Here is a 25,694-nt window from a genome sequence, read left to right as displayed (position 1 = left end):
TCAGCTATAATTAAACTGGAAGCTTGCTCTTAAATCTGATGTCCTGACCCCGTGTGTGAACCACATCATCATGTGGTTAACCAAGGGTTGTCTAATACATGCACACCATCAGAAGGCTCTGGAAACTTCAAGAACTCTTGTAACTCCTTGAGGTGATTCACTTGCTATATAAAGAAACAAATGCATATGTGCCCTCCTATTTGTCCTCAGCTGCCAATCTTCTACTACTAAATTGTGATCAGTCTGTTTGCTGACACTTATTCCTCTATTTACTTTCGTTGACTTGAAGTCCGTTCTCTGCTTCACCTGCCCTAGCTTTTGTTGCAGTCCCTCTTGATGTATGTCCCTTTTCTTTTTTCCTTTTTTTCTGCCTTTTAAAAGTCTTCACATATTCTCAATATTTTGATTCCTTCCTGCTATCAAGCAGAAAATTTGTAAAGGGTGCAATAAGGTCCTGGGGAAGTGGCTTTATTCTGGAACATGTGCTGGAAGAGGGCCAGCATTTCCTGGGAACAGTGTTAAATGGTGGCAGCCTTGGCACATTGAAAGCATCCCATCTGCTGGCAGGTATAAGAGCGATAAATGCCAGATAAAGTTTAAGAAAAGAAAAAAAGAAAGAGAATGCTTTTCTAAAGGCAAGAAGACACAAATCATAGTAAATCAGAACAGCAAGGCATATATGTCTTTCATGAAGAGCTACAAGAAATCTTCAGTTGCGAACCCCACAATAAACGTGCAGTTGTTTGAAATTTTGTTCCTTTTTTATGGGTTGATGACCCAGGAGCATCCTGAGAAGCTGGGTTCCCTTTGGAGTTGTTCCGGGGTCCTCATTGTTGGCTCACACAAAAGATCCATGTGAGGGCATGGCCTAGGGTTCCCCTTTCCCCTGCTCCTCACTGTTGCAAGTATCGATGTATCCCTTTGTGGCACACCCTACCAGCACTTCTGATCTGTCCCAGGTTCGCATACTGCTTTTCTATATTTGTCTCTTAAGCTGAGAGTGGGGAAAGGGAGAGGATGCATGTGCTTCCAATGGAATAATGGCATTGATCTCCGAACTGCTGGAAAGCAATGTACATCACCAGTCTGACTGCAAGAACAGCTGTACCTTTTGAAGATTCTCCTGGGGCTGTGAGCTGTGGGAGAAAACTTCCAAATAGCAGCTGCCCACATCAGGAACTGCCCACCCATTCTGTGCTTTTTCTGTGGTCTTACTCATAGCCTAGGTTTGTTACTTGTGCCGTGTCAGGATAATGCAGCCCGGGCTTTCAAAATAAGCACACTTGCATGGTCCATTCCCCTCCCTGAATGCAGCAGCTTAGAGGGAGAAGACGTGGTAATAGCACCATGAGTATTCAAGCCAGGGATTCCATTGCTGCCCCACAACCACTTATATATATGGCTTCCCACATCCCCATAATGACTATAGGAGGAGATTGTCTATCTAGTTTGAATACAAGGTGCTAAGGCAGCAACAGTTGTCTGCACAGAGGTTTCCCTACCTGTTCACACACGCATACACACACACACCAGCATGCGTGAAAAACTGCACCATTCTCACTCTGCCACTGCATGTGAACAGTGGTAGTGTATGCTGTGCCATTCAGACCATAAACTTGATCTGCATGTGCAAGACATTGGAGGTAATTTCTTGAATGATGAAGGTTCACTGGTGAGAATCCCCTGGGGCAGGAAGCGTGCCGAATGAGATGTTGATGATCACGAGGCAGGAAAGGCTCAGTGACAATCTGAACTGTTTTCTTTGGTCTTGAAGAATGGGCATGCAGAGACCTTGGTCTCTGGCCACCTGCTGCATACTGAAAAGTTATGATTAACTGAGCAAGTGGCAGGTGGCCTTGGATGTGTTAGTTATCCCTTTGCTCACTGTGAACTTGACCATCCCAAACTGGTTAGCCACAGGTGGGACCTGGGTGGAGACACTCCAAAGAGTGATGGCCACTTTCCAAGTGAAATATACTCCCACAACGTTGTGAGAGGATCGTGGAGGCAAGGCAGTGGCTTCCCCCTGCTGGTGGTCCCGCATCTCAAGATATCTGTTGACAGTGGACAAAGTAGTTACACCAGCAAGAACTCCCCAAAAGCTCTTCTGCCTCTGCAGGAAAATTGAAGTGTAGGAGGATGTTTACTAGTTTATTCAAATGTCCTTCTGCTGGGGCAGCTGCAGAGTTTAGTCGCTGCCCATCTATGTTGCCTCACAGTACACACTGTCCATACTTGGAAGAGGAAGTGGTAGGTACCGTGAAGATCAGTTGGTAATGGTGCAAATATTTGTAAACTTGAAGTTTTTTATGGTGATGGAGGCACTGATGTATTAATGTCATCTCAATATGAAAGGACATTGTGGTGCTTCATAGTGGAGCCTGTAGTTTAGGAGAGGCAAAGGTTTCTGGAATAGAAAGTTTTGAACCTCATGAGTAATGAAGATGTGCAGTATTGAATCAGATAATCCTGAGTAAATATACCTGACCTAAATACACTGGAGATGTGAGGAACTTTTCGGTATCTATCACTTCAAGGTATTAACTGCTTCTCTTGCAACTGATTAATTACTAAGTGGATAATGGCCACAAACAACCTTTACCTTGCCTCCAGTCCAGACACTTTAAAAACAGGATCAAGACCTACCTAAAACCTCAGTAGTGACGCTATTCCTTATGAAAGCTACGCAGTATTAGCTGATAATTCATGCTGAAATAACCAATGCTTCGTGCCAATTTTGCTAGCTATCACATCTGCTGAAAAAGTAAAAATTAAGAATACTAAATTCTGCATGAACATTCAGAATACGATCAAGGCAAGCTAATCTTAGTGAAGCTATGTCATTTTTCCAGTAAATCTTAGCAGCAAGCAGCGTTAGCACAAGGATTGCTTGGACTTAGTGATGGTAGGAGGAGTCGGTTTTAATGAATTCAGTACAGGTGTCTTAGCTCTTTTGTTCCCTGGTGCACGGCCTGTCTTTAAGTTACATTCTGTAACAGCTAGATCTTCCCTTTTTCATAAATGCCAATTTCACGAGTTTATTTTCCTACTTTGGAAAGCAGACCAGATTTAAGAATATGTAGAGCTAATCCATCATAGTACTGAGACTGAAATGGTGGGAATGTTACATGATGGCATACTTAACAGTGGATGTGTCAGGCACATGTATTGTAGACAAAGTTCATGTCCAGAAGGTCCACAGCAAACTCCTAGGTAAAATATTTTAACTTCCAGTAGATGAACCCAAAGCACCTTGATCCCACTTGCTGAGATAAAAGGCTTCCAATAGTTACTACAATAAGAGAATTTCCAGAAATTAATCCTTAAGTATGTATAAAGTTATGTGTACTGTACTTCTTCAGTCATACTAGAAAAACAATTTCTGATTCTTTTGGTGACTTTCATTGGGTGGATATAATCTATTATTAACACAGTGGTTTTATTTTTTAAAAAAAATCTGAGCTTTAGACCTGTCATATCTTTGGGGTTTTTGGTTTCTTTTTTTTTTTTTTCCATCTGCTGAAGCCAGTATCTCATAGCATAAGCTTCTCCCCATAAACAAACTGAGGTTTTGAGGTTTACGTAAGAAGCTTTATAATTGAAGAATGGGACTAGGTGATCTTATTTGCTCTGCTCAGGACTGTTTTCAGGAAACAAACAACAGTGATTCTGTCCCTGGTAATTCAATTTACACAAGATATCACAGGGATGGTAATTAGCAGAGAGTTTCTAGTTCTTGACCTCTTACTGAACGAGCTCACTGGAGAATAATTTCCCCTGAGGGTGGGAATAACTAGATAGAAAAATAGATTAACCTGGCATTGTTAAGGCAGCATGATACTGGATCAATGGTTAGCCTGAGCTGTACTGTAGAAATGCCTAGAGCAGGACAAAATCTGGCAATTAATGGCAGCTATTGGCATCAATACCAACAGTTCAACAATGGCATTAAGTAAGAGAGGGGAGAAAATCAATTATAAAGGAGACTACAATTGCAGAGGAAGTTTTTTCTGTCATTTTAAGACAGCATTATTTGCAAAACTATTAATAATTTAAAATATTCTGTTACCCTCCATCTCCTTCCACTCATTCTTCCCTTAGTTTAGGAAGCACATTCAAAATCTTTGCTTTGTGGAATTAGTCACTGTATTTAATCCCTGTCTATCGACCATCTGATTAACATTGAAAGCACAAAGTTGAAAGAGGGTACAATGCAATCTACTAACTTTGTCCATGTGACAGAGTTAATTCCTCTTATGAAATCCCCTCAAATGTTTTTCTACTGAAGAGCTTTTCCTTGATTTGTGTTTTTTTAAAGAAATGATGTGTGAAGTGATGCCAACGATAAACGAGGACACCCCGATGAGTCAACGGGGGTCCCAAAGCAGCGGCTCAGACTCGGATTCTCACTTTGAGCAGCTGATGGTGAACATGCTGGATGAAAGGGACCGTCTCCTTGATACTCTTCGGGAGACACAGGAAAGCTTGTCACTTGCCCAGCAACGCCTACAGGATGTCATCTATGACAGAGACTCCCTCCAGCGACAGCTTAACTCAGCACTGCCTCAGGTATGTAGTTTATAAAGAATTTTTTTTAGGTTCACCAATTTTCTACTTAATGCCACTTACTTTATCCCTAATCAGTATTTATTCCTTGAGGCCCAATTTCTGCTCCTGTTGAGGTCGGCTGCAGAACTCCTATTGATTTAATAGTACCTGGTTTGACCTCTTTGCGACCTGTCTTCTCTTCAAAGTTATGGGTAGGAGTAACGCTGTTGACTTCAAGGAGTGCAAGACGAAGGCCTGTAGCTACTGGTTCTTTTGGCTGTTGCTCTAGCATTTACAACAGATGAGGGATCATTTAAATTAAAGTTCTAGAAGAAAAAAAGAATGAGGATGTTTTCTACAGACTCTGTTCCAGATGAGAGTTTCTAAATAGTGTTACAAGAAATAAAACTACTTCATGTAGGTTAAATAATGAACTACACACAAAACCAAAACCAACTGATATCTTAATATTTTTATTAATTTTAAAAATAATTATATAAATTTCATTATATAAAATTACTTTGGTCTTTTTTTTAGGAACTGAAGAATGCATTACTTCAGTTAAAATAATAATACGATATTATATTTCAAAAGTATATATCAATATAACATTATTTTTCAATATACTAGAATTAAAAGTAAAGAAACATCTTAGTTCAGTCTGTGTATCTGGCCAGAGATTTGAAATATACCATGAGTCAAAATGCAGGTTTTCTCCATGTTAGTTTCTTCGCATCTCCCAACTGTCACTTGCAAGAGAATTGGGTTGTAAGTGTGAGTGCCTGGGCGTACTTGCCTGGGCAAAGTTGTATACCTATTAGACGGTGGCTAGAGAGGAAGGAAGACAGATTCAGCTGTGTGATTGGAAGAAGGAGGTGGTAAGCATGAATCAAATCAGTGAGAAAGTTCTTAGAACAGGAAAAAGGAACAGAAGCAGTTGCATAAGGGCTAACCCCAGCAGGTTATTGGAGTATCTTGGGCCAGGGCTGAAAAAGAGGGAGACTGTAATCACTGAAGAATAGCATTAGCAACTTCAGCATTAGCTCCAGGCAATAAGAATGACTTGGCTTGGGTCAAACAAAAAGGAGTGGCAATGATCTTGATACACAGTAAAATCAAGGGGTTTTTTTGTTTGTTTGTTTTTCTCTAATTTTGGGGCAGTTGACCTTCTTTTTCACTGGTGTCTCTTCATAGAAGAGTATGAAAGAATAAGTGAAAGACAGCATAGATCCTTTATTCAAAGATTTATTGCTAGATATCTGAAAAAGAGAGGAGGTTCTGCATCTATGAACCCCCATTTGGTGTGCCGGTTAGTACAGAGGCACTCTCCACTCAGCCCGTAGTGAGGTGTTTCTATTGAGCACTAGCCCGTGTCTAAGCCTTAGTATTTCTGTGTCTCACATAAACAAAACTTCTGCTAAAATGCAGGACACTAGCTAGGGAAAATAATACTCAGCATAAATGTGATACAGAGCCTAAAAGAAATTCTAAGGAACGGGATCATGATATGATTTTAATCTTTATTTTTTCTAGTAAATGTTGGTGTTGTGTGTTTTTGAATGATAGCCATACACCCCCTAAAAGTAATTGATTTGTCAGGTGAACACATTGCACTACCATGTACCATTAAGAATCCGCATTTCAGGTAGCATTCATCCATATGTCTAAGCAGAGATGTGGATTTCCCGTATGAGAAACTGTGTGACTGACTGCTTGCACTTTAAAGCAGAACCAGGTTTTTTTCCCATCAATTAGGTTGTCTAGATCTTCATGTAAGTAATTCAATTCAGTAGAAATCTGTTTCTATAAGTACAGAACAGTGGCCTAATAATATAACACTCTAGTAATAACAGCCTTCCAAGAAAATAACTTCCACATGACTGCCATATTATTTAGCTTCCTTTCTGGACTTCAGGTAGTCTACATAGTACTTTTACAATTTTCTTTTTTGTTTATGGTTTTATGAATGGCAAGCTTAGATTGCTAGCTCCCTGACATAGCCATATGACAAAATGCTACCCAGTACTTGCATCATGGAGGGGAAGAATTCTGTGTTCAATCGATTTAAGAGAAGAATACATAAATATACAATAACTATATGATGATTATTATTTAGTTATCGCTTGACATCTAATGAGTCTTGCTTTATCAGCATAGATTTCTTTTAGCTCTTGATTTCTTGAGTGGTTTTCAAAATTCAATTATTTCTTAGCATTTACATAGTGCTTTGCATGTAGAAAGTGTGTATTGATGCAGTTACATTCCGAAGCATTTTTGTTAGGACACTGGTTTTGTTTATTGTCTTAAACAGCTAAAAATATGATCTGGAAAAATCAATGCACTTTTCATAAATAGAATCTTAACAAAAAGAACCCGCATGAAAACTGGGGTAATGAATGAGCCATTGAAAAATCTTGTCTGATTGGAAATAGGAAAAAATAAATAACATTAAATATGAATCTTAAGATATTTAGTTAATGCTGTTACAGCTACAGCTGTTAATGCTGTAACCAAAATGCAAAGTATGACTGTACATGGCTCTAATTTTTTTTACTGATCTATACTGCAACAGAACAATTTCTAGAGTTAACTATATCTTTCAAATTTGAGTTATAGAAATACGGTTGTCTTGTTAATTGCAATCATTGAAGTAATTTTTATTTCCATTAGATTAGCAGTCTTAATTTTATGAACATCTATGTTTAACTGAACAGCTATGTTTAAGGAAGGAAGACAAAAATGAGCAGGCAATTACAGACCAGTTTAGACTAAATGTAATAATAGAGAAGTCTTTAAAACTGATTTTGGAGGAAAAACTAATAATAAGTCAAAAAGTTAACTTAAAAATATGACAAGGGTTTACCAAAATTATCTTTACACAGAATAACTCAGCATCACTCTTTGGTACCAGAATTGTTAGACTAGGGAACTATAATATCCCTAAAATAGATATCTTTTGAAGTGGCCCCATTTGAATTACTAGTAGATGGGAAGTGAGTAAGAAAAAGTAAGATAATTAGTAAGGTAAGTAATAAAAGAGAGAGAGGAAAAGTTTCACTTACAGTAGACATTGACAGGATGGAAGGAGGCTAGTAGTAGTAGTTGATTAAGAATGTGTTTTGAGATCAATTTTTGTTAATTAGAGCATAAGAAGAAGGAGCATTCTAGTGGAAATTTTAGACGACACAAAATTGAGTTGAATAGTCTAAGGGAATGAGTATGATATTACACAAGAAAAGTAACAGAGGTGGGATGATACTGCATGGTACAAAGATGAGGGCCCTATATCTAGCAGTTAATAACAAAAATTTATGTTCTGACCTTTTAGGTAGCAGTAGTGGAGAGGGAAAATATATGTTATAGAATGGTTGTAGGCAGCCAATGGGAGGTGGGTGTAAAAAAGGCAAATATCATTCTGAAATGTATTATGTAAGAGTTTTCTATTAGAAATAGATAAATATTAATGCAGTTAAACCAAGGGGTGGTTTGAACTTTATTGTCTGGGTTTTGGCTCAGTAGTGATTGAGAGCCAACCTCAAGCTGGAAGAGATTCAGAAAAAGAATGCTGGAGCAAAGAGGCAATAACGTCTTCTGCATGAAAAGACTAATTGAAGTTTTCTTACTTCTGGGCAAAACTGAGTTGAGAGGGAATATGAGTGATCTCATAAATTTTCTTGGAGAGGCAGGGAGACGGAGTGACTAGGTAAAGATGAAAAAAATGGTTTAAGCCAAAAATAATGTTGATGGAGGAAACAATGAATATAAGGTACCATGAAGAAAGATATACAATTAATCAGAAGAATTTCATTCCTGAATTATCAAGGAATGACATTCAGAGTCCATCCTTCTTAGGGAAGGACAGGGTAAAAACCCCAGACTGTTTTCAAGATGACACTGGTGTGAAAGACATTATATATCATAGTACCTTTGGTTAACCTCTGAACTTGACCCAGAACAACCATTCGTTTTCTTTATTTCAGACTTTACTGTGGAGAGATTCCACTTTGTCTGGGATCATTCACACAAAGAACGAAACATGAGTCTGAATATTTTTACTAAAACTATTAGAATTACGTGATAGTACAGTGAAGTTGATAAGTGTTCTGTGTGTAATAGGTCTTCTGATACTAAGAATCTAGTTCACAAGTGGTCTTGTTTATTCTTCCCAAAGCTGCCTGTTGACAGTGGAAGCATCTAAGGAAAGTGTATTTGGGTCTGCACTACATGTTCCCTTATGACAGGAGTTTATTGTATTTAGGTCATGACTCTTGAGTCCAGCAAAAGAATAATAATTGCTAAATACAATGCAACTCTACAGTAATGGGGAAGCCTACTTACAGTGTGGTTTTTATTTTATTTGAGTAAAATTAGGTCTCTTTCTGTAGCATGAGTGCTCTTCTAAAAAGGGTAGTAACTGTAGTTAGAAACTGTAACTCCTGTTTTGAGTGGTAGAAAGAGGAAAATGTTTAGTTACAACTTTCTCAAGCAAATTTCACCATAATCTTCTCTAAGCTAAATTGAAAATGTCACCTATATTAGTTGCTTTATAAACAAACGTTGACAAAATACGATTTATGTTATTGTAAGATGCATAGTGAATCATGAGAGTTGTAATAATTATAAATATGCTCTGATAAACAATGCTGAACTAAGCTTGTTTTGTGGTTGTTTCATTGTTTCTTTTAGTCTTGCAAAAATAAGTTTCAAGGTATGAAAGATGCTGAGATATTACTTACATGAAGGTGTTCATAGGTCATCACTAGTCAAATATGTATATTTTGTTCATTAATAATGTACTTGCTTAGTGATTTACTTAGAAATTAATATTCACAGAATCACAGAACAGTTGAGGTTGGAAGGGATGTCTGGAGGTCACCTTGTCCAACCTTTCTGCTCCAGCAGGGTTACTAAGAACAGGCTGCCCAGGACTGTGTCCAGATGGCTCCTGAATATCTCTGAGGGTAGACTCCACAACCTCTCTGGGCAACCTGTGCCAGTGCTCAGTTACCCTCACATTAAAAAAGTGTTTCCTGATGTTCAGAGGGAACCTCTCTTTCAGTTTGTGCCCATTGCCTCTTGAATATTATATTACCAGAAACAGGGATAACAATGTGGCCCAGGCTTCTGGCTGTGTAAGATGATAAAGTAGAACAACTTTGTGAGCACATTGAAAGACTTTAAGATGAAGTGGATCCTGAGGATTGTCAAAGTCAAGACAATTTCTCTGGTAATTGCCAAAGTCAGTCTCTTTCTCCTGTCCTGCACTAGGAATTTAGCTAGACATCACTGGGCTCATTATTAAAGGATTGATGAAAATGTGTAAGATCTTTTCACTCTGATGAGTGAGTTACTTTCACTTTGAATCTGGACTAATAACAGAATTATAATGTGGATGATTCTGAGAAAATAAATTTCAAATTAAGTTTTCAAATACAGTGGTTTGATTTGAATGTTTATATAATTTTAATACAAATATTAAATTATTAAATTATTAAATATTAAATTCCTTTAAAGTCCTTTGAATCAAAATAAAATACTGATTTTTTTTTTTACTTTAATATTAAGTCAATGATATTGCAACAATTTTTTGGAAGTTTTGTGCTTATTTCATGAAGTCAGCATTTTTAAATTTTAAATGTTGCTAAAGCGTTTTTACACTACAGAGTCCAAAAGAGCTTAGAGAAATGCTGTTGCAAGGCTGAAAAGCCTGTGATAATCACAGTTTGAAAGCAAACTTCATAGGTGAAATATTGTTCCAACTGAAAGTGGTAGATGATGACCTGCATACATTGACTAGTGCTTTGATTTACAGTATTACATTGATTTTGCTCAGTCTTTGAATAAAAAAATCTGGTTTTAGTGAAAATTCATAGATGATGGAAATGCCATACCATCACTGACATTGCTGTAGTGATGCTGATGTTTTCAAGTGGGTAAAATATGTTGGTACATAGTCTTTGTTGCTTTAAAGAATACATAAAATATCTATTTATTTACCAAATCTTCCCTTCATGTGTGTTTTGATCTCCTTTACTGGGCAGTTGCTGGATTTTTGTAAAGAAGGTCTAAGTTCTGATTTCACTGAGCATTTATGTTAGTAGATTTTTTTTTTTTACATGGCTATAACTCTTTTCATGTTCTGACGATCGGAATCTGCACCTATGCTATGTCTTTTATAGTACAATTCATTCTGACTAATAAAGCTGTCTAAAAGTTAAGCATTCAGTCTTAATCATATAGAATCTCTCTATAAGAAAATGGGATAATTAGGCCATTCAGAATCACAGAATAGGATCATAGATTCATAGAATCATTTAGGAGAATTTAGTTTCAACTAATTGAAGTAGGTTGCCAATTTACATCTCAAAATACAACATGAAGTTTAATTTAACAATGTTTCATACTTGTTCAGTGTTCTGTACTAGGGTAAAATTTTATGGAAATTAAAATGCGATATTTCTACAGAGCAGTTTACATTTGTTTTTTTTTTTTTTAAATTACAACCTGTTTGTTGGTAGGAATGCCCCTGAAACAACCAAATTCTTCATTTGTCTAGCTGTCCCCTATAGAAGATGGCTCTTTTCCTTCATATTAAACTGTCTGCTTTGAAAACTGAGAAACTCGTATTTTTTCCTGTCTTGAACAGATAGATGTCACTTCCATGCTTACTTTCGTTAAAAAATTTGAAAATATTTTGAAAAAGTTAATCTGCATTTCTACAGTAGGACTGAGGAGCAATTGAATCAAGGAGTGAGGAGACAACCCACTGTAGATCATGTCTTACTTTCTTTGTTCAGGGTCACTCAGCTGCTAGAAACATTGCAGGAAAATCGAGGGTCATATTACAACTGCATTCAGTCAGTGATGAACAGATTGCCTTTGGAGATTGCAGATATACTTTTCTTGTTCTGAACTGTCTCCTGTCTCTGCAAAGTGAAGTTGAAGACAATGAAGCAGTGCATTTTTTTTTTAAAGGAAAAAGGTCTTAAATATCCCAAAGACTATATCTCTCATGCATTATATGAGTAATCAAAATATTGACCATTGTTGCATCATTTCTATTTGGTTTTAAATTATACTGATTTTTAAAGTGATTGTAGCAAGACAGGTACCTAATTAGAAAACAGGGGGTTTTTCATTAGAAGTAAGAGTGGCCGTATTTTGAAAGAGCAGCCTTCTTTGGAAGGTATAACTTGTGCCTACGGGATAAAAGTGCACATGCAATTCTTTCTGGTAAGTTACAGATAATGTATCTTTGTACTTCTACCTACCTACTTATGAATTTAAGTAGAGTAGTGAGGAATGGCAGTATTCACATCTACTTCTACCCATTCAGTCCGCAGAAGTAGTTTGACTATAGAAAAAGTGGTACTATATGCTCGAGAGTTTGTACTTGGCATATGAGTGCACAGCAAGAAAATGAGTCTTGTAAAACAAGACACTTGGACAGTGATTTAGAAAAGCTCAGGAGTACTTAGGTCTGCCTCTAATGCCTTATGAAACCATAGGTCAGTCACTTAAACTTGCTGTTCATCAAATCTCTGAAATGGTTTCCTTTCTGTTTTTTTACCTTTTTAATGTTTCTCAGGTGTAGCCTGGGCTTTGATCTAACTGGTCTCTCATTTAGAATCATAGAATAATAGAATCGTTTGGGTTGGAAAAGACCTTTAAGATCATCCAGTCCAACCATTAACCTAACACTACCAAGTCCACCACTAAACCAGTTAAGGGTAGAGTAGTAATTTCATGTTTCCTGGCTTGGGGGCTGGATTATTTTTTAATGAAAGCAAAAACTAGGAATCATTAAGATTGGAAAGGACCTCTAAGATCATCAGTCCAACCATCAACCCAACATCACCATGCCCACTAAACCATGTCCCAAAGTGCCACGTCTACCTGTTTTTTGAACACTTCCAGGGATGGTGACTCCACCACCTCTCTGGGCAGCCTGTTCCAATGCTTGACTACCCTTTCTGTGAATAAATTTTTCCTAATATCCAATCTAAACCTCCCCTGACGCAGCTTGAGCCCATTTCCTTCATGCTGTAAGATGGGCAGGGTGAACCTGGAAATGCTCTCGTTTTGGTTTGGGGTTTTTTTGTGACTACAGAAAGAGCCTTAATGCCTAGCTTGGGTAGATAGCTAAACTTACATGAGGTGAATTCTTCTGTGCATGGGTATAAAACCCCTAAACTTAAAATGGACCCTTTAAAAGTACAGCAGTCTAAATATGCTATTCTTTGGTAGAGATCATAGAATAGTTTATATTGAGAGGGACCGTTAAAACTCAAGTGGTCCAAACCCCTGCAAAGCAGGGCTAGCTACCCAGGCCTAGGAAGAGGGTGTTACTGAAATACATATTAATCTATTTCATAGAATCATAGAATAGTTTGGGTTGGAAGGGACCTTTAAAGGTTATGTAGTCCATCTGAGACAGCATCCTCCTCTGAGAAATTGTATAGCAATAATAAACAACTCTGTTAATGGTAGCTAGCAAACAAATGTGTAACTTTTCATTTGCTGAAATATTTCATAAAAATTTACAACTTTATGAAAGACCTTCTAATATTACATGTACAACAGAACAATTGACTTGCCTGTTTCTATACTAGCCTCTTCAGAATTTTATATAAAGTATCTTTACTATGAATCTTTACAACAGACAGGAAAATATCCAGTACTAAAGAATTAAAGTCACACTTTCTTTTTGGTCTTGATAAGGAACATGGAGGGGAAATGGCTCCAGTTTCTTAATCTATTTTTATTTATTTTTTTTATTTCCAGCAACTTTGAGTATATTGTGATACCAGTGAATCTCTCTGGTGGAGATCTAAACACCTAGTTCTAATTAAGTATAAATTCTTCAAGATGTTGCAAAAATATTTTTTTCTGTCTCTAATAAATATTATATTAAGAGTATTTGAAAATTTGTTCTTTCTGGATATAGACAGTAGAATTGTTTGGGGTGTGGGACTGCAATGTTAAAAATAATCTTTAGATATCTCTTAGTACCCCACAGATTTCAGCTAAACTCTAATTGTTAGCTACAATAATTCAGTGATAAAATTGGTAATAGAAATATACATGTAATCATTAAGGTTTTAGTTCATCTAATAAGATACCACTTATTTAGAAATGCTTACTGGAGGCACGATAGAAGGGAAAATCCAAAGAGGGAAATGTAATGACCTTGTTTTATTGAACTAGTTTATGTAATTTGATCAATATAAGCTTTAATAGGATTCTGATTAGAGAATTTTGTTGTTAGCCTTGTGGTTTCTTCCAATACTGATGAACAATGAATGTTTTACTGCCAGGGACAAGAAAGATGTAGAAACACAAGAGTAAGTCAGTAGGGCCTTATTCTGAGGTTGTATTTTCTGTTTAAATGTGTGTGCATATAGTGCATAGATACAAAATAGTGACATACATGTAGATACATATAGTGACACAGATACAAAAATAAAACAGCCCACCAGAAAAAAAAAAAAAACACATTTTTAAATCGTTGAAAATAAATTTTGTTCATTTAAGATTGGACACTGGCTAAGCAATTTCAAGTATTTGCTGTTTGGGTAAAAATAATAGTTTGACTCCCATTATTGTTCTTAAAATAGTTCTCATTCTTGTGATAAAGATGGAATGATGGCTTTTCTCCCCATTTTAATTTTTTCTGGCTATGCTGAAGAACACAGAGTACCAACGGCATCCTGTATATTTGAATGAATAATCAGTACTTTTTTTGAATAAAAACCTTCTCTTGTACAAAGTGGAAGTTCCAAGTTTTCTGTCTCAGAGGTCCAGTGAGGCACTCAGTATTCATGTGCAAAAATTATAGCTTAATCCAGTGCTTGTTGCTATCTCTAGGACATTTCCACTGTCTTAGAGAACAGTTGTTCAGGCTACTAAGTAAAAATGTCTTCATTTTCTGATGTTCTGAACCCATGCAGTTCCCACTGAAGTCAGTGCAAGTAGCAAGTCTTTGTGACTGCCAAAATCAGTTTAGATTACTAAATACGAGCATAGATATTTTCATAAACAAATTGGAATGATGCTTTTTTTGCTAGTTATCTCAGCTGTTTATCTCAAGATATGAATATTAAGGGAAGCATATTGGTATGTATGCAAAAGACTAGATATTAAACATTATTAAATTAATTCTGATAGACTAAATATAGAGGTAAGTACATTATTTTGTTACAGGATTTAAGTGTATGATGGAGAGACAGAGCATGTGGAATTCAAAGGAAACTTGGCATTATTAAGTTACAATGGTGTAAGTGGAACACAATGCTGAAATATTAGTTGTGTCCAATCTTAGAAACGTTTAGGAAAGATTGTTACCTTCCTCAGTTACTTACAGAACATGTATGCATGGCTGTTCTTTTTCTACATAAAAGTGAATAAAAGTTGTTTGCATAGTACTAAATACCAATTTTATTCTGGTTGATGACTCCTAACTAATATTATCTGTCAAAACACAGAGTGGCTGTATCAGTGGTGTAGGTAGGACAATGCTTTAGCTGGCTCCTCTTTAGACTGTCTTTTTTTTAATCTGCCAGCATGTTCCCAACAGAGCACAATCACAGGTATAATTGTACATACAAGTAATTACTTGAATTCTTTTCACGTATGAGTTTATTTCCTTGCTCTTGTGAAGTTCTGTGTATTCAGTAGCATATTGCAAATATTTGTAAGCAGGAGATTTTCTCTTAAAAGCTGTGGACTTTGTAATAAATACTTGATGACTGAAGAAGACTGATGTGACAGTCCAGCAGAAGAAAAAGCTGGGATACGAGAAAAAAGACAGAAACATAAATATTTAGATGAGGAGGAACATGTGGTGAATGCCTGAAGCTAGCAACAAGACTGTGTATTCCCATTTCACTCTGTATCTGCTTCATAAACATTGCTATCATTTTAGCTTGAACCAGGCACATCAACTGCTACATTAACTATTGATGGCTCATTGTCTGAATGCTTATAAAGGCACATGACTGAATATGAGATGAAAAATACAGTGGTGCTGGTCAACAGAATAGAGCAGAGATGGTTATCCAAGTCCTTATAAATGAAGTTGTTGCCATCAAAATTATAGACACCATAGTTTTCATAACAGCTATAGTCATGGGTTTTTTTCTAGTTCTCATAACAGCTGTAGTCATAACAGCTATAGGCATGCCTGTCAGTGTTTAAGAGGCATTTGGACAATGGTCTTAACAATTTGTTTTAACTTGGTCAGCCCAGAAGTGGTCAGGCAGTTGGACTAGGTGATCACTGTAGGTCCCTTCCAACTGAACTATTCTATTCTATTCTATGGTGAGGAAAAATGGGAAAAAATAAAGCAATTTTATAAAGCTTAACTCTGATGAGATACTCGTTGCTCATATCCTTGAAAGTGGATGGTAGAGGCTCAGACATCATCCAAGAACAGCACATAAAGACAAAAATGCAAGACAAAAATGTAGTTTCTTGAAAATACATATTCCTTTCTTAATAATTTCTCTGTTAAAAGCAAAGAAAATGCAGACTATTTAAGAATCAGCTTTTAGAAGTGTCTTGTTCAGGCTATCTTCTATATTAACTAATATTTGCCTTTATTAACAAGTATTTGCTCAAAAACATAAAATTATGTTAGGGACATGATTTTTTCTAAAGTACACATAACTTAGCTCTCACTGAAGTCTGTGGAGTTTTCCTGTTGACTCTGAAGAAAACAGGTTTGCTTGTATTCTTGGATGTGTATCTTTCATATGATCCCCAGGAATCTGAACTTCTATGGATAAAAATTATGGGCTAGGTAGAACAGTAACCTTATTTTTTGTAATGTAACATTTCTACAGTCTACTCAAGAATTCACTCCAAATCATCATTTGCTGAGTATATCTTATCCTTTAAGTGTGGTTTTTTCCTAGTTGAGATCACATTATGGGTTTTTATATATATATATATATATTTACTGTTGATCTACTGCATTCTTTACCATGTATAAGTTCTAAAAAAAACCCCAATTATACTGTGACAGTCAATCATCTGTCAAAACAGATAATATTAAATAAATCTTGGAGACCTACAGTAAGGTCCTCTGTTGTAGGTTGGTTTATTTGAAATTATGAAGTAACCGAAATTACAGATTTGGTTTTTCCCATATGGGATTTTTTTTGTGGGTCTCTAAGCAGAAGGGAACATAATGATAAATAAAGGGAAGGAGTGATAATGAAAAGGTAATGAACAAGTAGATAAACCATACTTCTGCATCAGAGTGGTAGAACTCAGCAAGAAAGATAGAGTGAAAGACAGTCTGCACAGGAAGTAAAGCCCTAGGCCAGAGTTCATGGAAGTCAGCATGGAAGTTTTTCCATGTATTTCACTCAGTGATAGAACTAGTCCTTCAAGAGCAAGTAGTTAAGGAGCAAGCTGAGCAAAGGGGCAGAGAGGCTGCAAATATGTTCTCATAATTTTTTCACTAGCTGTTTGGCATTCAAGTTACATCCATTATCATATGATTGCATTACATGTTTAAACAAGTGCACACAATAAAAACCAACCCTGCAGTTTTATAAGGAGACATTCATCCCCCCTCTTGGAACAACCTTCCTGTCTGTGATTCCTTTGGAGCCTGACCTTCTGTGCCTGAATAGCCTCTGACACATCTACAGTTTCATGGGTTATCCGGAAGACTGGGAACATGCATGAGAATGCAGTGCTTCTCGAAATGCATGCAGTTACTTCTAGAGTTCTTCGGACAGTGTTTTAGGCATATCCTAGTGAGTTAGGGAAGAAATATGCAGGGGCTTCTGGAAAACATTTTGGTTGGGCATGATGGGGCTTCTAGAAGATGTTTTGGTTGGGCAAGACCATTTGTGATAGTTAATTTTTAGCTTGCCTAGCTAAGCAAATGTGAATATTTGCACTGTACCCACATCAAAAGTGCTCCTTGACATTCTCACTATCAAAACAAGGCTCATGAGAGTATTTGAGTTTGCAGTGCAAAATTCTGATTTTTGTATTTTTTTTTCTGTTATGATGACAAATACTCTATAGGCATTGAACACTCTGAGATAAATACTGTGTTCAGAAAACAGATTTTCTGATCTCCTGAGAAAAAAAGGTTACTCTTTCTTTGGTACTAAGGAATAAAAGTGCCATCTGGAGAAGTGTATTTTGGAGATGGAATTTGGAGATTATACACTAAGTTTGTGTTTTATACTTCCTTTGCTTAATAATATCAAATCCTGCATTGACAATGGAAATACTGAATACCCAACACACTAAGAAATTCTGAACACATTTGCAATGTTTTCTTTGCTAAAAGGTGAAGGATGAATACTATCTCATATAACTGGCCACATTATTGTACATCTGTGGTCAAAAAGTATAGAAGATAGTACTTGTGAAATAAAGAACACTAGATAGATCTAATTTCCCCTATTCAATTAATTTGTCATTAGCAGTAAAATCTTGATATCAGAAGTATGCCAAGAAAAAAAGAGATATTTTAAGATAGAGAATATCTTATTGTTCACTAATTTTTAGACATTCATATGAGATCCAGATACCTGACTATTATTGGAGTTGCTGTTTGTATCTGCTATAAACTAATACAAACTTTGTCAGCCAAAACATATTTAAAATTCTAACACTGTATATGTGGAGAAGAAATCAGTTGACTTGTCCCATTTCTTTATCCTGTTTTATTGAATAAATAACTTCTGTGGTTCATTTTCCTTTCCATGTAACTCTACTTAGGTTCTTAGCTATAACACAAATTTAACTGTCTCCTGTATTAAGAAAGAAATGTGTATTTATTTTTGTGTAGTCCCACTGATCCATTTTCAGTGTGAACTACTTCTACTTCCGGCCACAACCATGGCATGCAGTTATGAGCATACAGTCGACAATCTAATAATATCTCAGATGTATTGTATAGATTCCCTACAGAGACTCAATATTTCCATGGTATGGGCAGATTTGAGGAGGTATTGTTTACTGAAAATTGTAATTTTAAAAAAATTACTGTAAATTTCAAAAAATGCTTTCAAGAAGCAGCACAGTTTTTCACAAAATTGAACATGTCTATGCATTTATAAATTCTCAGATTAAGTCTTCAGAAATAATACTGTGCATGGGCAGATGGTTTTATTTCCATGCAAATGGAAACTTCTGCATACTTTATAAGGATCAGTGAAGATTATTTGGGAACCTATATTTAGGTCTGAAAGTTGATAATCTGACTTCCAAAACAAATGGTTACACAAGATCTCAAAAAACCCAAATCGGACTTGCTAGAATGTGTGCATTTGTCACTAAAAATATCACTATATACTTCTAATTTCACTATTTCAGCTGGTTACCATTCTTTATAATTTTGGCATGCTTGAATCTGAACCATACACTGACAGTTACTTTCTGTTTGAATACATCCTTGATAATTCTGCTTCTACTTTCGTATTACAGAGCTATCTATGATAGCTAGGATTACAAGAAGATCAGTAACAATTTAAGGTAATAAAAAAATCAATGTTTTGATCGATGTTAGAAGATACAGAAAAAGAAATTTTTTGTTGCTGGTCATTATTTGTATTCTCAGACATTATAGAAAGAGAAGTGAGAAAAATCACCTGCTCTGGACAGAATAAAAAACCCCAAAAAACCTGTCTCCTAGAAGAATACTAGCAGATAGGTATGAAACATCTGCAATGCTACTTGTCCTAACCCAGTGCTGCATTTTTGAGCCCTTCACCATGATGTCTCTTTGTTTTCCAAAGTAATTTTCTCATATTCCCTAATTTGCATGGTGATAATGATATGCTAATAATCCCCTTAAAGAAGCCACAAAAGTGTTTCTTTTACTCATAGATTAACAAAGAAAGAGTTTACATTTACAGATGTTTTTAGATGTATTTTAAAGATGCCTTCCAGATGAGAATAAAATTCTTGTTTCTCACTGGTTATTTAAACAAACAAAGAAATACTTTATTTGAAGTCATATGGCACTGAACTGAATGTAAAGCAGAAGTTTTCTATACATTAAGAATTGTTTTAGCTTTATGATTCTTGTTTGATTTTTCCAGAGATGGGAGAATGACCTCAGGCATAACATATAGGCAAGTGTTGCCAAGTTCATAACCCCATAGAGCTCATTTCTAGAGTGCACACACACCAGCTGCTCACAAAGAGATGTCAAAGCAAAGGCCTAATGAGAGGAGAAACAACAGGACAAGCACTGTACTGTGAGATCTCCAGAATGTTTTCCCAGAATTCTATCATTTGCAGCTGAGAGCAGGTTTTCAACTTCAACTTATATGCTACTCCTAAGATAGAAGTAAAGTGTTTGTGTTCCAAAACTGGTCCAGTCACTTCTGAGCCCATGTAAAATTTAAAAGAAACATAGCATGGACTTCCACCTACTTTGGTTTTTTTTTAAATTTATCGCTTAGGACATGACCAGCTGATATCCTCACCTCCACGAAAATCTAAATGATGTGAAAAATCAGCCTTGATAGTACTTTTTCAAAAGAGATTATTTAGATATGTGTAAACATCCCAATCTTGTACTTGAATGTGCTGTCTGCATGCAAGCAATGAAATAAATTAAAAAATGCATACATGATATTAACTAACTACAAGCTACTGATCCAGATGCAATTAAAAATCTGAAAACATATGTGACCAAGTCCAGTAGCAAGTTAAATTTAGTGGACTCATCAATTCAAGTGTTTTCGCCAAGTAAGAAGGAAAAATTAAAAGGTATGGATACTACTGAATGCAAAATACTTCTTGGGTTGTCTTAATGACTCTGCTTCTGAGAAGAGCAAGAGCACATTATACATTGTCCTTGCAAAATTGTCCTGTTGTCATTTTTGCATGGAACATATTCTTGAGTAAGAATGTAACCTGCCTACCTCCTCTTTTTCCATGAGTCAGTTGTGACTCATGATTGTTGTACATTGTCCTCTAAAAGTGAGTTATTTTATTTTATGAGTATAAAGTGTGCTATGTATGAAGAACTGTGACACCAGTCAAAGTCACAGTAGATATTATTAGAACATTCACATGGAAGGTTGTACATTAACAGAATTTTAAATGGCTTGTGACATCTTCTGGTTTGAAAAGGATGATGCTCTACATGTTGAAGATAAGTGTATTTGTTTTTCTGACAGGATGGTAATTTTGTAATGTAGCAGTATAAGTTATATAATTTGATTATGTTGTACCCTTAGTATCCTTCAGGATCCTTCTTTTCATTTCTGGTAAAAAATCGATATTGGTATGTATTTAGACTGTTATTGGAATCTAAGTTCCTTTCCCCTCTGTCTGACCTTTTTTCCCCAAAAACTTCTGCAGCTTGTTGATTCTGAAAGCAACTCTGTCGCTCATAACATACACACTTATTGGAAGCGGTTTTAATCACTTGGGAGAGTAGGTTTACATGGAATATGGCTGAAACACTGATGCCTGCACATACCTAGTCTTGGATACACTGCCATTGCTGGAGTTGTTCTTGTAGTAATAATACACATTTTCAATTAACTGAGAATTTCTATTAGAATTACATTGCTACTGCACAAAAATAATCCAAAATTAATCTGATTGCATAATCATCATATTAAATGTTATTTATTATCTAAACCATTATTTTTTAAATTATAGTTTGGATTTTCCATGAAAGAAAAACACTTTTAAATATTTTCAGTCTTTATTTCTACAGTTTTAGAAGAATATTTTGGAACCATTTAATATAAATTCATCTTTGAAAAAATAGTTTATTGGGAAAAAACACAATTCTGTATTAGAGCAGAGGTTGCATTTTATGAAGAAAGAAATTATTGGGTAAAAATTCTTGTTTTGACAGCCAGACCCATTTTTCAGAGCATGTCATGACTGGGATATTGTTTCTGTTAAGAAAAAAACTAACATTATAGAAGTTGAAGACATTTTTTACAGACATTGAAAAATTTTTGAACACCTTAATGAAATGTTTATAGTTTTCACTTAGAAATAGTCTTCTGTTTTGAATTTGCCTTTTTGAAAAGAAAAATATTACCTTCAACTGGAATAAAACATTGCAGCTGAAATGAAAGAAAGGTTTAGGGGATTTCTCTGGGTTTTGTTATCAAGGAAATCAGAAGAAAAACCCTCTATAGTGTAGAAGGTAAAACAGTTTATTAGTAATTAAATTTTTAAAACAGTTAATTGATAAACTTTAATTTTAAAGCAGTGAAATCAGCATGAATATGTTCTGTTACTTACCATTGTCTATTTCACTGAATTCTTCTTACTTATTTAAATATGATGATTCCAGAAAGAAGAGTAGCTAGGATTCTGGCCAGCCATTCACATTCCACTTTTGGTAATGATTACTTTAAGAGGATATGCTACATATGTGCCTTTTTTTTTTTAATGAGACATAAAATAGATTGGTATTTCATGAAGGTGTAAAAATTCCTATCTGCCCATTTCTCTTCTGTTTTGGTAAAACAACAAATGGTGGGTATTTTGCATTCCATTACAATTATGTCTCTTGTTACCTTTATTCCTGAAAAACACCTCCTGGTCAAACATGTCACTTCCAACTTTACTTAGCATTATTCAGTGGTGGAGTTGATTGCCTCTGTTCATAGCTTGAGAGAAAAAGAAGAAATACTATAGTGTGGTTTGATCTTTTTAATTCTACCTTTTTTAAAAGGCAAAGTATTTAGAAATAAGGAGGACATCCTTCTATTTAATTAGTCGTTGTTCTGCGGTTTGAAATCAAATATGTTTCCTCTCTGTTTTTTTAATTGAACTCAGCCTATATGCCCATATAAATTTCCAGTAGTTAGATATTTTGCATGTGGTTTATTTAAGAAACTGTCAGTGGATTATTTAAAGAGGTTTCTCTGCCCTGTACCATCACCTAACCAGTCTAGTCTCCTAACCCTTTGTCTCCAAAAGTAATTAATGCACTGCATTTGACATTAGTGGCTTTATTTTTGAGTCAAATTCTAATGGGAAGTCTTTTCTACAACTAACATGACATGTACAAACCTTTTGGCTTGGAAATCTAGTTAATATTCTGTTTGGGACTTCAGAGGCATTTGGCCTCTAGGACCTTCTGGAACTGCATAGGAGCATTTATTAAGCTTTAGATAGAGATGTTTGGAAGCTTATTTTACCACATCCTGTAAATCTGCAGTTCAGTGACCAAAAGCAATACCCTCCAGTTCCTTCCACATTTTGGGCATAGCAGGAACTGACGACCTTATTTGTCATTTAGTAACTATGAGGTACTTGGCATTATTGAGCTCACAGAGAGGAAGAATGAGAACAGAATATAGCTGAAAGGTTTGCAACTTCAGCAAAGCAGTTGGAGTACATTGGGAGTAACATGTAAGATGTTCTCTACTTTAAATTCTTGCCTTATGGCATTTTTGTAGAGAATTTAGTTTCAACTAATTGAAGTAGGTTGCCAATTTACATCTCAAAATACAACATGAAGTTTAATTTAACAATGTTTCATACTTTTTCAGTGTTCTGTACTAGGGTAAAATTTTATGGAAATTAAAATGCGATATTTCTACAGAGCAGTTTGCATTTTTTTTTTTTTTTTAAATTACAACCTGTTTGTTGGTAGGAATGCCCCTGAAACAACCAAATTCTTCATTTGTCTAGCTGTCCCCTATAGAAGATGGCTCATTTCCTTCATATTAAACTGTCTGCTTTGAAAACTGAGAAACTCGTATTTTTTCCTGTCTTGAACAGATAGATGTCACTTCCATGCTTACTTTCGTTAAAAAATTTGAAAATATTTTGAAAAAGTTAATCTGCATTTCTACAGTAGGACTGAGGAGCAATTGAATCAAGGAGTGAGGAGACAACCCACTGCAGATCATGTCTTACTTTCTTTGTTCAGGGTCACTCAGCTGCTAGAAACATTGCAGGAAAATCAAGGGTCATATTACAACTGCATTCAGTCAGTGATGAACAGATTGCCTTTGGAGATTGCAGATATACTTTTCTTGTTCTGAACTGTCTCCTGTCTCTGCAAAGTGAAGTTGAAGACAATGAAGCACTGCATTTTTTTTTTAAAGGAAAAAGGTCTTAAATATCCCAAAGACTATATCTCTCATGCATTATATGAGTAATCAAAATATTGACCATTGTTGCATCGTTTCTATTTGGTTTTAAATTATACTGATTTTTAAAGTGATTGTAGCAAGACAGGTACCTAATTAGAAAACAGGGGGTTTTTCATTAGAAGTAAGAGTGGCCGTATTTTGAAAGAGCAGCCTTCTTTGGAAGGTATAACTTGTGCCTACGGGATAAAAGTGCACATGCAATTCTTTCTGGTAAGTTACAGATAATGTATCTTTGTACTTCTACCTACCTACTTATGAATTTAAGTAGAGTAGTGAGGAATGGCAGTATTCACATCTACTTCTACCCATTCAGTCCGCAGAAGTAGTTTGACTATAGAAAAAGTGGTACTATATGCTCGAGAGTTTGTACTTGGCATATGAGTGCACAGCAAGAAAATGAGTCTTGTAAAACAAGACACTTGGACAGTGATTTAGAAAAGCTCGGGAGTACTTAGGTCTGCCTCTAATGCCTTATGAAGCCATAGGTCAGTCACTTAAACTTGCTGTTCATCAAATCTCTGAAATGGTTTCCTTTCTGGTTTTTTACCTTTTTAATGTTTCTCAGGTGTAGCCTGGGCTTTGATCTAACTGGTCTCTCATTTAGAATCATAGAATAATAGAATCGTTTGGGTTGGAAAAGACCTTTAAGATCATCCAGTCCAACCATTAACCTAACACTACCAAGTCCACCACTAAACCAGTTAAGGGTAGAGTAATAATTTCATGTTTCCTGGCTTGGTGAATGTAAAAAATAGAAATCATTAAGGTTGGAAAGGATTTCTAAGATCATCAGTCCAACCATCAACCCAACATCACCATGCCCACTAAACCATGTCCCAAAGTGCCACGTCTACCTGTTTTTTGAACACTTCCAGGGATGGTGACTCCACCAGCTCTCTGGGCAGCCTGTTCCAATGCTTGACTACCCTTTCCATGAAGAAATTTTTCCTAATATCCAACCTAAACCTCCCCTGGCCCAGCTTGAGCCCATTTCCTCTCGTCCTATCACTAACTACGTGGGAGAAGAGCCCAACACCCACCTCACTACAACCTCCTTTCAGGTAGTTGTAGAGAGCGATAAGGTCTCCCCTCAGCCTCCTCTTCTCCAGGCTAAACAACCCCAGTTCCCTCAGCCGCTCCTCATAAGACCTGTGCTCCAGACCCTTCACCAGCTTCGTTGCCCGTCTCTGGACATGCTCCAGCAACAAAATGTCCTCCATCACTCAAGAAAACACAATATCTCCATACACCAAGATGCACTTTATTCTAGTTTCTTAATATTGAGCTCTATTAAGGTATACAGTAGTCTTCCAAAGAGAACAGCAGAGTGCTATCCACATGTACTGTTTGAAACTAGGCTGAAAAAGTATTTTAAATAAAACTTTGAGCTGGCTTTTGGAATAGATTAGTGGACATTCTTATATCAGATTCAAATACCTTTTCTTGTTCAAAATAGGAGAAAAGTTTTACCAAGAAAACCTGTTATAATAAAGCTTTTAAGATACTTTTGAAAAGGGAGATGGGGAGCAAATTAGTGTTAACAAATAGAGAAAGATAACCTGTGCCAGACCGGGAAGGTTTAATGCCAACTCTGGGTGACACAAAGTGAAGCTGAAACTTCCAATTTATGCTACAGGCAAATGAGCGCTGTAGGTTTTAGGTTATGGAAACTACTTGTAAGATAGCTAAGAAAGCAAGATTTGTATTTCATTGCTTCCTTGGTTGGTTCATTGCACAGCTGAGTATTTTGAAAGATGTACAATACATTTCGGAACATTCAGTTTTGCAGTAAGTATTAATACTTGTGCAGCAGTGACTCTCAAGGAATGGAGCTATGTATCGTTTATTACTATATGGTAATGAAATAATTTCAGTTTATAAATTAATACACATCTTAAATCCATCTTTATAACCACAGGAAAATTTATACAACATCTAATTCCTACTTCATATTAATACTGATTCACTCATTGATGCCATTCAAGTTTATGGTAGAGACAAATAAATCTTTGCATTTTTAGTGCG

The 25,694-nt window shown here is 35.9% G+C and overlaps 1 protein-coding gene across 2 annotated transcripts in view; it reads left to right on the top strand.

The window, feature by feature from the left end:
- Positions 1 to 4,320: 4,320 nt before the first annotated feature.
- PPFIA2 (PPFI scaffold protein A2) overlaps positions 4,321 to 25,694 on the top strand; it is a 345,661-nt gene continuing 324,287 nt past the window's right edge. For both annotated transcript variants that reach the window (XM_075727716.1, XM_075727714.1), the window contains exon 1: positions 4,321 to 4,569. In XM_075727716.1, coding sequence (XP_075583831.1) covers positions 4,321 to 4,569 — 249 coding nt within the window. The remainder of the gene's footprint in view (positions 4,570 to 25,694) is intronic.

The sequence above is a fragment of the Pelecanus crispus genome, chromosome 1, assembly GCF_030463565.1.
Source record: "Pelecanus crispus isolate bPelCri1 chromosome 1, bPelCri1.pri, whole genome shotgun sequence".
Classification (NCBI taxonomy): Eukaryota; Metazoa; Chordata; class Aves; order Pelecaniformes; family Pelecanidae; genus Pelecanus; species Pelecanus crispus.
Note: the sequence above shows the minus strand (reverse complement) of the source record. Positions and strands in the feature narration are given on the sequence as shown.